The sequence below is a fragment of the Meriones unguiculatus genome, chromosome 7 (genome assembly GCF_030254825.1).
Source record: "Meriones unguiculatus strain TT.TT164.6M chromosome 7, Bangor_MerUng_6.1, whole genome shotgun sequence".
In the NCBI taxonomy this organism is placed as follows: Eukaryota; Metazoa; Chordata; class Mammalia; order Rodentia; family Muridae; genus Meriones; species Meriones unguiculatus.
The window spans coordinates 6331398-6345602 of NC_083355.1; the positions used below are offsets into that span (position 1 = coordinate 6331398).

The window sequence follows — 14205 nt, forward strand, 5'->3', positions numbered from 1 at the left end:
TTTATACATATCACAAAATGGCAAAGAGAACTTAATCAGGAAATGAGAACAAGATTCTCCCAGAATGGGTGAGGTGGGGGGCTCTCAAACATTTTCAGGAACAACCATTTGGGAGAAAAGAACCCAAGTCTTATGTGGGGAGACCAGGCTGTTCTTGCAAGGAGGAAGCCAAAGCTAGTCTAAGCATATAGCTCTTTCTGATGTAAAAAGGGAACAGAGAGTGGAAAGTAAACAAAAGAAAGAGACAAACCTGAGGGGCTGGAGAGATGGTTCCATTTCCAGCCATCAGATGGCTCACTGATCCATAACTCCAGCTCTTTAGGAGACCCAACACCTCTGCTCTGGGTTCTGTGGGCCAGTGCACTCACACACACACCTAAACATGATCTTAAAATAATAATCTTTTAAGAAGAATGGCCCAAAAAAAATGAGTGCTTAGCTTTGGCTTGGAAAGCGGACTCATCTTTCACAGAGAAAGTGTCTTTGGAGCACTGTCCTTAGTAGGAGCCCAGGCCCCATCCTGGACTGGACAAATAATCCTGGGCAACCTCTAGGTTGACATGACTACCAGCTAACGTGGCCAGTGTAGGTGGCATTCCCACCCTGCACTGTATGCTGTGGTGATGGATGGCAGTCCTGTGTTACCTCAGCCCCAGCTGTGCTGATGTGAGTTTCTTGGCCGCAGAGCTGAGGCAGACCTTGGGGATACAGTATTCAAATTACGCAACTGCCTTTCCCCAGTACTGTGACATCTGGCAAGGAAATGAGAGGAAGAGTCAAAGGTCAAAGCTGACTTCCTTCTGAACAGACTTCCTGTAACAAGACAGCATTTTAAAAAGGGAGCAGGGATCCTCTACACAGACTTGGTTAGCCTTGAAACTCACTATGTAGCTCAGGCTGGCCTCAAACTCTGCCTGCTATTACTGGGATTAAAGGTGTGCCAAAGTTGTGGGGTTTTGTTTTGTTTTTGTTTCTTTTGGGTTTTTTTTGTTTGTTTGTTTGTTTGGTTGGTTGTTTTGGTTTGGGGTTTTTGTTTGTTTTTTTGAGACAGGGTTTCTCTGTGTAGCCCTGGCTGCCCTGAAACAAGCTCTGTAGACCAGGCTGGCCTAGAACTCAGAGAGCTGCGTGCCTCTGCCTTGAATGCTGGGATTAAAGGCGTGTGCCCCCATGTCATGCTTCAGGCTGTATATTTTCAAAACCAATTCCCAGTGACATACTTCCTCTGGCAAGACTCCACCTCCTAACTTCCTAACCTCCCCCAATAGTGTCATCAAACGGGGAACAGAACAGGTATTCAGATATGTGTATATATGAACGTAATTTTTTACTCAAACCTCCTTAGAACATACACCTGTAATTCAAGCACTTGGGAAGACCAGACAGAAAGATTAAGAAGTTCAAAGCCATCTGGGCACGGTGGCATATGCCTATAAACCCAACACTTGGGAGGCAGAGGCAGGCCAGCCTGGTCTAGAGTAGAGTTAGTTACAGAATAGCCAGGCTACACAGAGAAATCCTGTTTCTAAAAACCAAAACCAACCAGCCCCCCCAAACAAAAACACAAACTAATAAAAATATAAACGGGCATGTTGTTTAATCCCAGCCTTAGGCAGGCGAATGTCTGAGTTCTCTGTGACCTAAGGCCAGTCTACTCTATGTAGTGAATTCAGGACAGGACATAGATTCACCTGCCTCTGCCTCCTGAGTGCTGGAATTCAAAAGTATCCACCACCACACCTGACTACATTTATCTATCTATCTATTTATTTATTTATTTATATTATTTTGCTTGAGACAGGGTCCTGTTAAATTAAAAAATTCAAGTCCAGCCTCAGTTATACATTGTGATTCTGTTTAAAAAATAAAAGAGCCCTACTCTTCAGTCAGCATAGCATTTACCTCCGTCAGAGGAGGTCAGACTTGAGGTTTTCTCTCCCAACCAGATGGTGGGAGCCTGAGGCATTTTATCTTTCTGGACAGTTGCACAAGGAGAGTCCAATATTGCTGGGTGAATTAATGGAAGTCTGATAATGAGAGCAAACATTTTATTCTGCACTCCCAAGAACCAGGTGCAGTGCTGGGCACTTTAGACATAAAGGAACCAGAGAGAAAAATCACTGCCCCGTTGCAGAAATGAGCAGCTGACGTTCAGAGAGGTTGAGTCTTTGACCCAAGGCCAACTGGATGGAAACCTGGACTTGCAGATTTGAAGCTGAGGTAGGGAGAGCATGTGAGCAGAGAAGGGGCCGCTGCATTCAACGCTGACACCAACACTGCCTTGTAGGCAGACATGGCTTCTGACTTTATTTCATTTCAGCCACTCCAAAAGCCACTCACTATTTCTTTTGTTGCGCTGCTTTGGGTTATGCAAAACAAACAAACGAACAAACAAAAAACACCTATATTAAAGTATTCTCAAAAAGCAGGCTGTAACAGTGGTGGTGCACACTTTTAATCCTAGCGTTCAGGAAGGCGGAGGCAAGTGGATCACTGTGAGTTCCAAGACAGCCTGGTCTACAAAGTGAGTCCAAGACAGCCAAGGCTACACAGAGAAACCCTGACACAAAACCCAAATCAACCAACCAACCAAATAAATAAATAAATAAATAATAAAAAAGCAGGCTGTCAAGAGAAATTAGCCTTTTTTTTTTTTTTTTTTTTTTTTTTGGTTATTGTTGTTTTGATTGTTTTTAACACAGGTTTTTACTGGTATAAGTCAGCCTGGAATTTACTATGTAGTTGAGGATGACCTTGAACTCCAGATAGTTGGCCCTCCAAAGGGATCTGTCTTTGGACTGTGTGCCACATCACCCTGTTAGAGACGCATGGTCAGGACCTAAGGACTTCACATAACTGTTAGCTCTGAAGACCTTGAAGGCTAAACTCCTTTTGTGTCCTGTGGCCAGCTCCATTGTCCTGGCTGTGTGGGGGATGACGGTGATGGGGAGCGCATTAAAAGGCTCCAGGTTCAAGGATGGATGGACAGTTCAGATCTCCGTTCGTGTTAGCTGCCACTAACGTGGGAGCCCCAAAGTCCGAGGATACAGTTTTCGCCCGGGTCTCTCCTGTCAGCTGTCAGCTGCCCGCGCTAGCTGGTGCGGGAGAACCGAGCTTCAAATCCGCTCTGCAGGTGGGGTGGGCGGGGCCACCGTGGCGGGGGCGGGGCCCCGCGTCGGCTAGGAATGTGAGTCTTCGCCACGTGGCTCCGCCCCCAGCATCCCGCGGGGCGGCGCGCCCCGCTGCAGACGAGCGTCATGGCTGCATGGAGACCGCCCCAGGTTGAGGAGCTGCTGGCCGAGGCCCGCAGGGCCTTCCTGGAGGAGTTCGGAGCCGAGCCGGAGCTGGCGGTGTCGGCGCCCGGCCGCGTCAACCTCATCGGGGAGCACACGGACTACAACCAGGGCCTGGTGCTGCCCATGGTGAGGGGCCGCTTTGGGAGCCTTGTGTGTACTGGCCCGGCCCGCGATAGGGAAGGGCTGGCGGAGGGAGCGCGAGAGGGCGCGTACCCTGCGGGTGGAAGGCGGAGTGAGGTGGTTCAGATCACGGGAGAGACCCTGGGACGTGCAGTTGTCCACGTGCGAAGACGGGAAGCCGAAACTGGGAACGGCGGGGGTGTGCGTCTTCTCACTCAAGCCCGCCCTCAGGGGGCTGTTAATCATCGCCCTCAATTTGGAAGTATGAATCTCTTAAAAATGTGAGGACCAAAGTAGCACTATAAGAGATTATTAGGAGCCGGGTGCGGTGTCGCACGCCTGTGATCCCAGCAGTCGGGGAGGCAGAGGCAGGCGGATCTGAGTGAGTTTGAGCCCAGCCTGTTTTACAAAGTGCCTCGAGGACAGCCAAGGCTACACAGAGAAACCTAGTGAGATTTTAATTTTAAAACAAGGAAAAAAGGAAGTTACTTAGTTCCCTGATTTTGGTTGGGCCCACAGCACAGACCTAGCCTTGTGCACTGCCTGACCTGTGTCAATGTAGCTCCTTAAAGAGGGATTAGAGCACTACAGAGACTGTCTCCAGATGGAAGCATGGAGCCCCTCAGGGCTTGTTTTTGCCTCAGATAACTATCTGTCCCCTTTGAACTGCAGCTTGGAGTCAGCTAGGGCAGAGTCCAGGTTTGTGCACTAATTGGAGCTGGCCCCACCCCTAAAAGACCCAGGAGGCTGTGCTCTAAGCCCCCAAGGCTAGCCCTAAACTAAAGAACTTTTTCACATCATTTCCTTCAAGCCAAGCCCAGTCCCTTCATGTCTTGGGGTTTGAATCCTAGCTGCTCCAATCACTCTGGGGAGACCTGGTCAAGTTCTGGAGCCCCAAGGGACATGAGTTTCCTATCTGCAACGGGATATTCCACCCACTTGCAAGTGTGGTCCACCTCAGTGTGCTCAGGCTTTATAGGCTGGGGGTGATGGCCCAGCATTCTGGAGGTCGAGGCAGGTGGGTCTGTTAGTTAGAGGCCAAGCCTGGTCCACATAGAGAGTTTCAGGCCAGCCCGGACTACACAGTGAGACCCTGTCTCCAAAAACTTAGAGCAATCAAACACAAACCAAAAATTAATTTTGTGGCTGTGATGTGGCCCTCGATGGGCTTACCCTGTCGGCTGGTGTGAGCTACACAGGCCCTCTCCTTCCAGGCTCTGGAGCTTGTGACCGTGCTGGTTGGCAGCCCCCGCACCGATGGGCTTGTCTCTCTTCTCACCACCTCCAAGGATGCAGACGAACCCCAGCGGCTACAGTTCCCCCTGCCCACAGCCCAGCGCTCCTTAGAGCCTGGGATCCCACACTGGGCCAATTATGTCAAAGGAGTGATTCAGCACTACCCAGGTATGGGGCCGGGACTGCTGCCTCTCCACTGCAAAGTCCATTCATCCAGGGTGGAACATCCCACTGTCCAGAGAAGGAAACTGAGGTCCTGGAGGTTCTGGAACTTGCCCTAGGTTTCCTTTATGTGGTTAGAGGAGCCAGAAGTCAATATTCAGCTTGCTGGTCTCTGGAACCCTAAATCAGGAAGACAAGTAGGAAGGTTACCCCAGCAAATTCAGGGGTAGCAGGATGAACAGTGGGTGGGCTCCTTGAGCTCAGCTGCTTTGGGGAGAAACGAGTCCTTCCGTGTCCACACTCCCTGCACCCCATCTTACCAGCACCATTCTTTTTCCTGCAGCTGCCCCCCTCTCTGGCTTCAGTGCAGTGGTGGTCAGCTCAGTGCCCCTGGGGGGTGGGCTTTCCAGCTCAGCTTCTCTGGAAGTGGCCACGTACACCTTCCTTCAGCAGCTCTGCCCAGGTATCACTCAGGCTCCACTTTCCTCCTCAGAGGACTCTGCGGTCAGAGCCTCTTCCCTTGCTGGGCTTAGGGAGGGTAGGTGGGGTGTCCCTTTGATGTCGTTGGAGCCCTGCTGCTCCAGTGTGGCCACCCCCGTGCCCTCTCCTGGACCCCAGCTTCCCCACCTCACCCTGTGCCGCAGACTCGGGGGCAATAGCTGCCCGGGCCCAGGTGTGTCAGCGGGCAGAGCACAGCTTCGCGGGGGTGCCCTGTGGCATCATGGACCAGCTCATCGCACTGCTGGGGCAGAAAGGCCACGCGCTGCTCATTGACTGCAGGTCAGGGCTCCCTCGCATCCCCCCACCTCGTAATCAGGAGCTCCCGAGCGAGCGGAATGTGCCGACTGTTAGGTCTGGGAAGCAGACTGTTGGTTATGACATCTCCCCCACCCCAACTTCATTCACCCCAGGTCCCTGGAAACAAGCCTGGTGCCACTGTCAGACCCCAAGCTGGCTGTGCTCATCACCAACTCCAATGTCCGCCATTCCCTGGGCTCCAGCGAGTACCCGATTCGGCGGCGCCAGTGTGAAGAAGTGGCCCAGGCTTTGGGCAAGGAGAGCCTTCGAGAGGTTCGGTGGGAGGAGCTTGAGGGTGAGAGCCAGCTTGTCATTTTCTGTCCTAGAAACGGTCAGGCTCCCTGCTGGGGTGTCCATCTGGCCTGCTGTCCATTCTCTCATCCCCCCACCCACAAATACTACAAACCTAGGGTTCCAACTTCATCAGGGCTACTTGGAAAAAAAAGAATCAGCACTGATTGGCACAGACCCCAGACAAGTGCTCTGCCGATGAGCTACATCCCTGCCCTGATCGCTTGCCCTTTCAGGCTGGGTGTGGTGCTGCTCACCTTGATCCCTGCATTTGGGAGGCAGAGGCAAACTTTCTGCTTTCTGAGTTGGAGAGCAGCCTGGTCTACAGAGTCAGTTCCAGGACAGCCAGGGCTATGTAGAGAAAGAGTACCCTTTCTTGACCTCAGGGCCTGCTCTTTGACCCATGTTAAAAGCCCCAGATGTTAGGGGCTCATAGAGCTGTGCATGGAGCCAGTATGCGGGCTCCCTGTGGGGAATCCTGCATGTCCTTTCCCGCAGCGGTCTTCTGTGGACCTTAAGTGATGGAGAGATACAGTGGTGCCATTTTACAGTGAGAAAGACAGCTCTGAGATGGGGGTGGGGTCCTGCTTCAGAATGAGGCCAGGGATGATCAGCCCATCCTGCCTGACCCCACCTTTACTGAGGAGAGAGCTCAGGAAGCAGCTGCCCACCACGATTGGATTCTCTCCCACACCCTGAGGTAAGAGGCGCTGTGAGGTGGGGCTGCTGAACACTTTTCCTCCTCAGCTGGCCGGGAGCTGATGAGCAAGGAGGGCTTCCGGAGGGCCCGGCATGTTGTAGGCGAGATCCGGCGAACCGCCCAGGCGGCGGCCGCTCTGAGCCGTGGAGACTACAAGGCCTTTGGACGTCTCATGGTGGAAAGTCACTGCTCACTCAGGTGAGGCCTGCTGGGTGCCCTGTGCTTCTTGGGCACAGGCGAGTCCCAGGTCTGTATCCCTCTTCCTCCTGTATCCTCTGCAGGGATGACTATGAGGTGAGCTGCCCTGAGCTGGACCAATTGGTTGAGGCTGCGCTCTCTGTGCCCGGGGTTTATGGCAGTCGCATGACAGGTGGTGGCTTTGGCGGCTGCACAGTAACGTTGCTGGAGGCCTCTGCCGCCCCCCTCGCCATGCATCACATCCAGGTGGGTGATCGCCAGAGCCCGGAGGGCAGGAGAGGTGGGTACCCAGGTCACCCATTTCTCAGTCTCCCTTCTCCCCTAGGAGCAGTACAGTGGCACAGCCACCTTCTACCTCTCTCAAGCTGCTGATGGAGCCCGGGTGCTGAGCTTGTGAGGCGTCCCTGGAACCGATGGACGCACGGACATAGGACAGAGGCAGCGGCTGTGTGCTGCGGCTCTGCCTCAGGCATCCTCGTTCTATTACCTGGGTGCTTAATAAACATGTGCCTATTACCATGGTAGCCACCTGCCTCTAGAGGTGGGTACATGCTCTGGGGTCAGGACTGTGGGAATCATTTCTTCTACCTCAGGCTGACATCTCTCTGGCCCTCGAAGAATGGACAGGGCAGCTAAGCATAGCAAAATCTTTTATTAAATGCACAACAAAGGCTGGGTCCTTGTGCTGGCTCCAGTTCTTTGGTTGCAAGTAGGTTTGGAGCCAGGGCAGGATGTAGTCAGAAAGGCCTGTGGTACCTCGACCCACTTCATACTTCCTCGCCGGCACCTACCCCTGCTGTCTGGCTAGAGGTGCCGGCTCCGTGGGCAGCATTCAGCATGCAGGCGGGTGGAACAGCAGAGGAAGAAGGCGCTAGGAGAGAAGGCGGGGGAGAGCCCCAGGTTCCTGGGTCTCAGGTTTGGAAGAACTGTTGGTCCATGTGGGTGCTGAGAGATCCGCTAGCAGTCAGTGTCCGGCTCACAAATTCTTGGGTCACATGCCGGGTGAGGGAGCCCCCTGCTTCCAGGCGCTGGGTCCCCACAGTCAGTCCGTCTGCAAGGGAAGCAATCAGACAGGCCCAAGGGAAGGTCCCTGCCCCTCTCTGCACTGGCTCTGTGTTCACAGGGGTCCGCTGCCCTTGGTGACTCACCCATGAGGAAGGGCTCAGTAGTGGTGCTGCTGCTGTACTCGCTTTGCAGCGTGTTCTGGAAAAGCCCAGAGTGGCTGCCCAGCTGTGGGAAGGGACCTAGAACAGGCGGGTCCATCGGTCAGATGGTGCTATGCAAAGGCAAGGCCCAGAGAAGGACTAGGGTGAGGCCGGGGCACCCTACCTCCATCCTGGGACTCGATGGTGATGACGCCCTCGCGCTCAGGCCCGAAGCCCTCCGTTGTCCGCGCCTGCACCTTGAACTTGTAAGGAATGTTCTCACCGAGGCCAGGTACTGTCAACCTGCTCTCAAGGTTGTCTCCGTCCACCCGGAACGTCGTAGCTGGTCCTGCACAGGGGAAGACACCTTCAGCTCCCATGGCGCCTTTTCCACCCCCTCCACAACCACCTTACTTCAAGGACAGGTGGTACCTCCTCCTTGGGCCATCTCACAGGTCACCAAGTAGCCAAGGATATCTCCGTTGGGCCTCCGTGGCCGCTCCCAGCTCAGCTGCAGCGAGTCTGGGCTTAGGGCGGTGAACACCAGTGGGCCCGGGGCACTCGGGGTGCTCAAAGTGAAGGCGGAGCCTGGAGGCAGCAGAGGGAGGGTGTCAGCGGGTGAGTAGGAGGTGGGTGGGGTGCTGGAGGGCAGCAGTGGGCAGACAGCTCACCTGGCAGGGGACAGAGAGGGCTCTGCGGGTGCACCTGGGACTCAATGGTGATGACACCCTCTCGCTCCCGGCCCCAGCCCTCCTGGCTCTGGGCCCGCACTCGGAACACATAGGAGTGGTTGGGCAGGAGATCTTCCACCACCACTGAGGTTTGGCCAGGATTAGGGATGTTGAGCCGATACAGCTCACCTAGAAGGTGGAAGGAGAGTAGGAAGCAGGCCGCTCTTACTCCCGCCCCTTGCCTGATCCCTTCCTTCCCATAGGCTGCCATCAACACCTGGCTGCTTAACCCCCGGCCTGCTTGGGTCTTAGATACAGCGTACTGTGGTGGGTTGTTGACTAAAATTCGGAGAGGGCAGGGGGGTGTCATGCCTCAGTGGTAGAGCCTTTACTTGTAAGTCTGGGTTTGAACCCCTACGCTAAAGAAGAAACAGAGAAGCGTCGGAAGTAAGGAACCTGCCGCCTCACTGTTCTGGCCTGTACTCCGCTGACGCGTCTCTGTCATGTTCCGTTGAGTGTGTCTGTCCAGGGGTATTCTGTTTCTCAGTTCTCACAAATACCAGCCAAGTTAGCAGAGGCCTTGGGTCTATGCAGCCTCGTTAAGCAAACCCTAGGCAATGGGTAGTAAGGGCCCGGGGAGAAGGGTGAAGCCTCAGAAGACAGTGGCAGTGAAGGACGAGGAGAAACCCTGGCTGGGGCGTTCATGCTCAGCAGGCTAGGCTGGGGCGTTTCAGCCAGCAACCACTGCGCCTCACCGCCGGTTAGCAGTTGGTACTCCACGCTGTAACCCAGCAGCACTCTGTCACACTGTGGCTCCTGCCAGCTCACTTTCAGGGATGTCGGCCCCAGGGCGGAGAACACCAGCCGGGTGGGTGTGTCGGGTACACCCGCAGCCCCACGCGAGTCTAGACGTTGAAGGCCACAGTCAGTTCCAGATAGGGTTTGGGGTCTGGGATGAGTCTCGTGTGGCCCCACAGGACCCCGTCCAGGCTGCTCAGACACATCCCGTGAGTCCCCTTGAGCCTGCTCGGCTCCCCAGCCCACTCCCTCTGCAGCTGGCCCTGCCCCTTGTCCAGCTCTTGCTTTCTGTCCCAGGAAGGAGGGCAGGTGTTGTTAGGCTTCAGCACCGATGAGGGCAGGGCAGTGGTTAGCTCCTGTGGGTGGACAGGGGTACCAAGTGCAACGAAGCTAGGGCAGTGTGCATGGGTACAGGCTGTGATGGTGGCTGAGTGGCAAACGGAGCATGACGGCCATGTGTATATGGTGAGCATCCCTGTACTACCTGTACAACCCCAGGAGGGTGCTGCTGACTGCCCGGCCAGGATTATTGAGTCTGGCGAACCCCTGGATGCCGGGACACCCTTCATCTGAGCCCGGCTCCAGGACCCTAGGGTCCAGGACAGCGGAAGCCTGCTCCTCCTATCTTCCCAGATAGGAGGGAGGCCTAGGGCAGGACAAAACAGAAGTGAGAAGGGCAGGTGTGTGTGAGTGTGAGTGTGTGTGTGTGGGTAAGGTTTGCAGTGTGGGTAGTGGGCTGGCAGCTGTCGAGCTGGAGTGTAGGAAGGTCAGTGGGTGAGGCAGGGTCGCTCACCTTGGGAGGACAGGGAAGTGAGGGTCGAGTAGTCCCTGGGAAGCGTGCCTGAGTGAGAGTGTTCCGTGCGGGTCAGAGAGTGGTAGTCCCGCGTGAGGGTGGAGGATGTGCTCAGCACCCGGTGGGACAGGTGTGGGCTCAGATGTGTGCCGTAGGCAGCGTTGGCCGCGGTCATTCTGTGGAGGGAGTTGGCGCTGCCTGGATAGGCAAAGTCCATTCGGCCATTCACCAGGTGCTCTGTGTGGGGAGAGAGGTCAGTCAGCGAGGCCTACAACAGATGACAGGCCATATGGGGCTGGCTGTGGCCCGGGGGGTGCACAGGGCAGCCCTAGGAATTACAGCCAGTTTCTCAAACTGCCAGGACCTTGGCTTCCCACAGGCAAACGGGAGACCATACAAGTCTTCCAGTCCTGTCTCCTTGCACCAAGCCGTTCTCCGCCCGAGCACAGTTAGCCCGGCCAGGAGCTTACTCCCCTGCAGGGACTCTGGCCCAAGGTTTGCCTTCAGTTCCTGGAGGTTGCTGCCCTTATCCTCCCCTAGGGAGAGCCCAAGTGCTTCCCGGTGGCGCCCTTGGGTTATCTGCGCGCAGTTTTGCAGACCCTGGGCGGGCAGGGCACACTAGTGGGCAGCTTGACCAAAACTGGGTCCCCCCACCCCCACCCCCGAGCTGGAGGGCGCGGCCGGGGAGGCGCGGTCACCTCCCGGGGGCCGGGGCGTAGCCCCGCGGATCCAGCCGCCGCCCTCCCCGTCCGCGCCCCCAGCAAAGCCGCCGTCGTCGTCGGAGCGCCCGCTGCTGGCGGACAGGCGCGGGATGAGCTCCGGGGGCAGCCGCCACGTGACGCGCCGCAGGTCCAGCTCCTCCCCGAGCAGGGGCTCGAACTTCCAGCCGCAGCCTTGGGAACAACGAAGGGCCGCGTTGGCACCGCCGGGACGAGGGGCGGCCCCGGGGAGGGTCAGGAGGAGGAGGCCTGCGGCACTTAGGCGGAGTCCGGGGGCGTGAGCGACCCTTAGGGTGATAAGAAAAACCCTCAACCTGCCCCAGCCTTTCCAGAGATAAACAGTCTGGTTTTGACCTCTGCTCAGGCACAAGGAAGGTCAGCAGCGGGGGATCTTGAGAAAGCCCTGTGCTGCTGACCGGTGTGAGGTTCCCCCGGCTATTTAACCGCTCTGGGCCTGTTTCCCTGGAAAAGCTGTAGACGCTCTAGGGGGGTAGCAACATTTAAGCAGGGGTTCCTGATTCTTAGAACAGCAGTTTAGATTCTAGCACCCGGGAGATAGCTTCCTACTTGAGGGCAGCCAGGTCTACAGGTAGCAACTTCAAGGTCAGCCAGGTTGTTAATCCAGTAAGATCCCATCTCAAGTCTCAAATCCTTCCCAGAACCAGGGGTTTAAAAGCAGTTTAGCATGCCGAGCCCCACCCCCTAGTGACAGCGTGCCCACGCTGGCCTTAGACTCAGAAAGGGACCCTCCTGGAGGCGCTGCGTGATTTGTAGTCCCGTTTCACGGATTAGAAAGCCAGTTCGTTCTGAGATGGACAAGCGGTTCACCTAAGCTTCTACAGCAGATGCGGAGCCAGCCCTGCTGTAGGGGTCCCAGCTAGGGGCTCTTTTAGTACCACACTGCGGGAATCCGAGGAGAGACCCTGTCGGCTCCTCCTCCCTTCCCGTCAGGACTGCTTAAGGCTGTGGGAGGTGGCCCGAGCGTCCTTACCCAGCACAGCGGTCGGCTGGTGCGTGGCTTGTATACACACGCACCAGCCTGGGACCATCTATCCCTGAAGCACATGTCCACAGGTTCTCACACAGGCACACAGACGTTGGCATGTACCCCAGAGCAGTTCTATCCCTTCAAAACCGCGGGCCTTGGATATTTCTCTGAGGCTGAGGGAACTTCTGTTCTTGGTCTCCAAGGACCCCACCTCCCTTTGCTGGGTCCCACTCACCGGTGTCATCAGAAACGCTGGGCCTCTGGCTGCTGGCCGGGGATCGCAGAACATCGTCGCTGTACATGAGGAAGCTTTCGTAGTCCTCCCCGCCCTGGGCGTCCACAATGGGGATGTCGGGGATGATGGGGACTGCAGGGCAGAAAGGAAGTGAGCCAGGGCCCTAGCCAGGGCCTCTTGTCCCCCAGCTCCACCCTTGCCCGGAGTCACTCACTGGACATGGGCCGCTTGGGCTGTGTGGCCAGGTTGATGATAGCCTCTCTCTCGGGTCCCCAGCCCGCTCCGTTTCGTGCCTTCACTGTATACCGGTACGGCTGGGATTCTCGCAGATTCTCAATGAGCAGCATCCGGTTCTTGGGATTGTCCACAAGGACCTTCTTCATGGGTCCAATGGGTCCTGGGGGCAAGGACAGTACTTCAGAGGGATCACCTAGGGTCATTCTGTTCTAGTTCCATCACTGCCTCTGGTGGTGCCAGGGAACATGCAGCTGCCGCCTGCTGAGTCCCTGTGGGACCGGTGTGAGGAAGAAGCATCAGCAGCTTTATCAGGAGGACTCCTTGATGAGCGGCAGAGTCAGCACTCAATTCGAGCTCTCCTGATTGGCAAATGTATGCACACTCAAGGTGGCAATGCAGGAGGTCTGCCTGTAGGCCAGATGCTGTCAGGACCACACCTTCCGCCCTGTGCTCATGGCCGAGAGACCAGCTCCCAATGCCATGCCAAGGAGTCAAGGCCAGCACTGTCACATCTGTCACAGCAGAAGCCAGCAACCTTCATTGATGCTTTGGGAGAGCAGAAGGCCAGAGTCCCAGATGTTCTCAATGAGCTGAGTTCCGGGCACAGACCAGTGGGGCAGGATGGTGCCTGCTGGATTGGAGGATTCCAGAAACCAGAGAAAGCACAAAAAAAGGTAATGCTCCCAGTTTCCCAAGATGTTTTGGAAGGTGACAGTTGCAAGGTCTTACATGCACCCTGGGAGGACTGCTCAAGAGGTGACAAGTACAGGGACTGGTAAGGTGTCTCAGGCTGGTAACACAAGCCTGATGGTGTTGCAGGAGATTTGATCCCACTGTGAACCCCAAAACTGTGAACTGCAAAGGCCTGTTTCTTTGGTGTGGTTGAGCCCTATCACACACCTTTAATCCAAGAGCTCTCTGTACACAGGATTTCATAAAGTTAACCCTAGGTCAAGAGGTGGAGCAAGAAGCCAGCTGACAGGGATTAAAGAATAGGAAGGACTTTTGAGTTGAGGGGTATTTAAGACAGCTTGGTGACAAAGAAAGAGCTTTTAGGTCAGGCTCTGGCTTTAGCTTAGGCTTCTGCTCCTCAGCTTCCTGGTTTTTTGGACTTTGAGCTAGCAAGCCTTTGATCTTTTGTTATTGAGCTGTCAGTTGATCTAGTGAGCCTTTTGGGTTTTTTCCCATCCAGACCTGAGCTGAGAAGGAAGGTCAGCTGGGCGCTTTCTCCGCCTGTCTGAGCTAGCAGGTTTTTACCCCAGCATCCGGCTCCTGAGTCTTTATTGATAATATACAATGGTTGGCATTTTCATTTTTCTAAAAGAACATGATGCCATTAGTTTGATTCCTGGAATCCACATGGTGGAAAGAGAGAACTGACTCCTGAAATGTGTCCTCTGACGTCCACATGTATGTGTGGCATGCAAGTGCCGGGATTCTTGCACGTGTGTGTGTGTGTGTGTGTGTGTGTGTGTGTTTTGAGACAGGGTTTCTCTTTATAGCCCTGGCTGTCCTAAAACTCACTCTGTAACCCAGGCTGGCCTGAACTCTGATTCCTGAGTGCTGGGATCAAAGACTGCACCACCACAGCCTGGCAATAATATATATATATATATATATTAAAGCAGGCAGGCATGGGGGTGCACTAGAGAGGCAGAGGTGAGAGGATTTCTGTAAGTTAGAGGTCAACCTGGTCTACCTATTAAGTTGCAGACCAGCCAGGGCTATCTAGTGAGACCCTAATTACAAAAACAACAAAAAGCAGAATCAGGTAGTGGTGGTGAGGGAAAATACTAGGGATTGGCCTAGGCCCTTGTGTAT

General features: G+C 55.1%; 2 protein-coding genes across 5 annotated transcripts in view; one reads left to right on the forward strand and one right to left on the reverse strand.

The window, feature by feature from the left end:
- Positions 1-3212: 3212 nt before the first annotated feature.
- On the forward strand, positions 3213-7314 carry Galk1 (galactokinase 1). Its single transcript, XM_021635813.2, has 8 exons — positions 3213-3419; positions 4628-4817; positions 5155-5274; positions 5456-5591; positions 5723-5904; positions 6648-6798; positions 6882-7044; positions 7124-7314. Exons 1-8 carry the CDS (start codon positions 3255-3257, stop codon positions 7193-7195), a joined length of 1179 nt encoding a protein of 392 aa, XP_021491488.1. The 5' UTR covers positions 3213-3254; the 3' UTR covers positions 7196-7314.
- Positions 7315-7431: 117 nt separating this feature from the next.
- Positions 7432-14205, reverse strand: part of Itgb4 (integrin subunit beta 4) — a 34384-nt gene continuing 27610 nt past the window's right edge. The window contains exons 31-41 of one of the 4 annotated variants that reach the window (XM_060386383.1): positions 12362-12544; positions 12148-12279; positions 10904-11098; positions 10206-10442; positions 9897-10058; positions 9370-9519; positions 8615-8803; positions 8376-8531; positions 8128-8292; positions 7947-8042; positions 7432-7849 (exon numbers count right to left, since the gene is read on the reverse strand). In XM_060386383.1, coding sequence (XP_060242366.1) covers positions 7710-7849; positions 7947-8042; positions 8128-8292; positions 8376-8531; positions 8615-8803; positions 9370-9519; positions 9897-10058; positions 10206-10442; positions 10904-11098; positions 12148-12279; positions 12362-12544 — 1805 coding nt within the window. In that variant the 3' untranslated portion in view covers positions 7432-7709. The remainder of the gene's footprint in view (positions 7850-7946; positions 8043-8127; positions 8293-8375; positions 8532-8614; positions 8804-9369; positions 9520-9896; positions 10059-10205; positions 10443-10903; positions 11099-12147; positions 12280-12361; positions 12545-14205) is intronic. The other 3 variants (XM_021635800.2, XM_021635786.2, XM_021635793.2) reach the window with 3 other exon arrangements.

Coding starts and splice junctions, on each gene's coding strand:
- Galk1 (XM_021635813.2), top strand. CDS start 3,255: ATGGCTGCATGGAGACCGCCCCAGGTTGAGGAGCTGCTGGCCGAGGCC. Junction 5,275..5,455: donor CCTTCAGCAGCTCTGCCCAG/GTATCACTCAGG, acceptor CCTGTGCCGCAG/ACTCGGGGGCAATAGCTGCC. Junction 5,905..6,647: donor TCGGTGGGAGGAGCTTGAGG/GTGAGAGCCAGC, acceptor TTTCCTCCTCAG/CTGGCCGGGAGCTGATGAGC.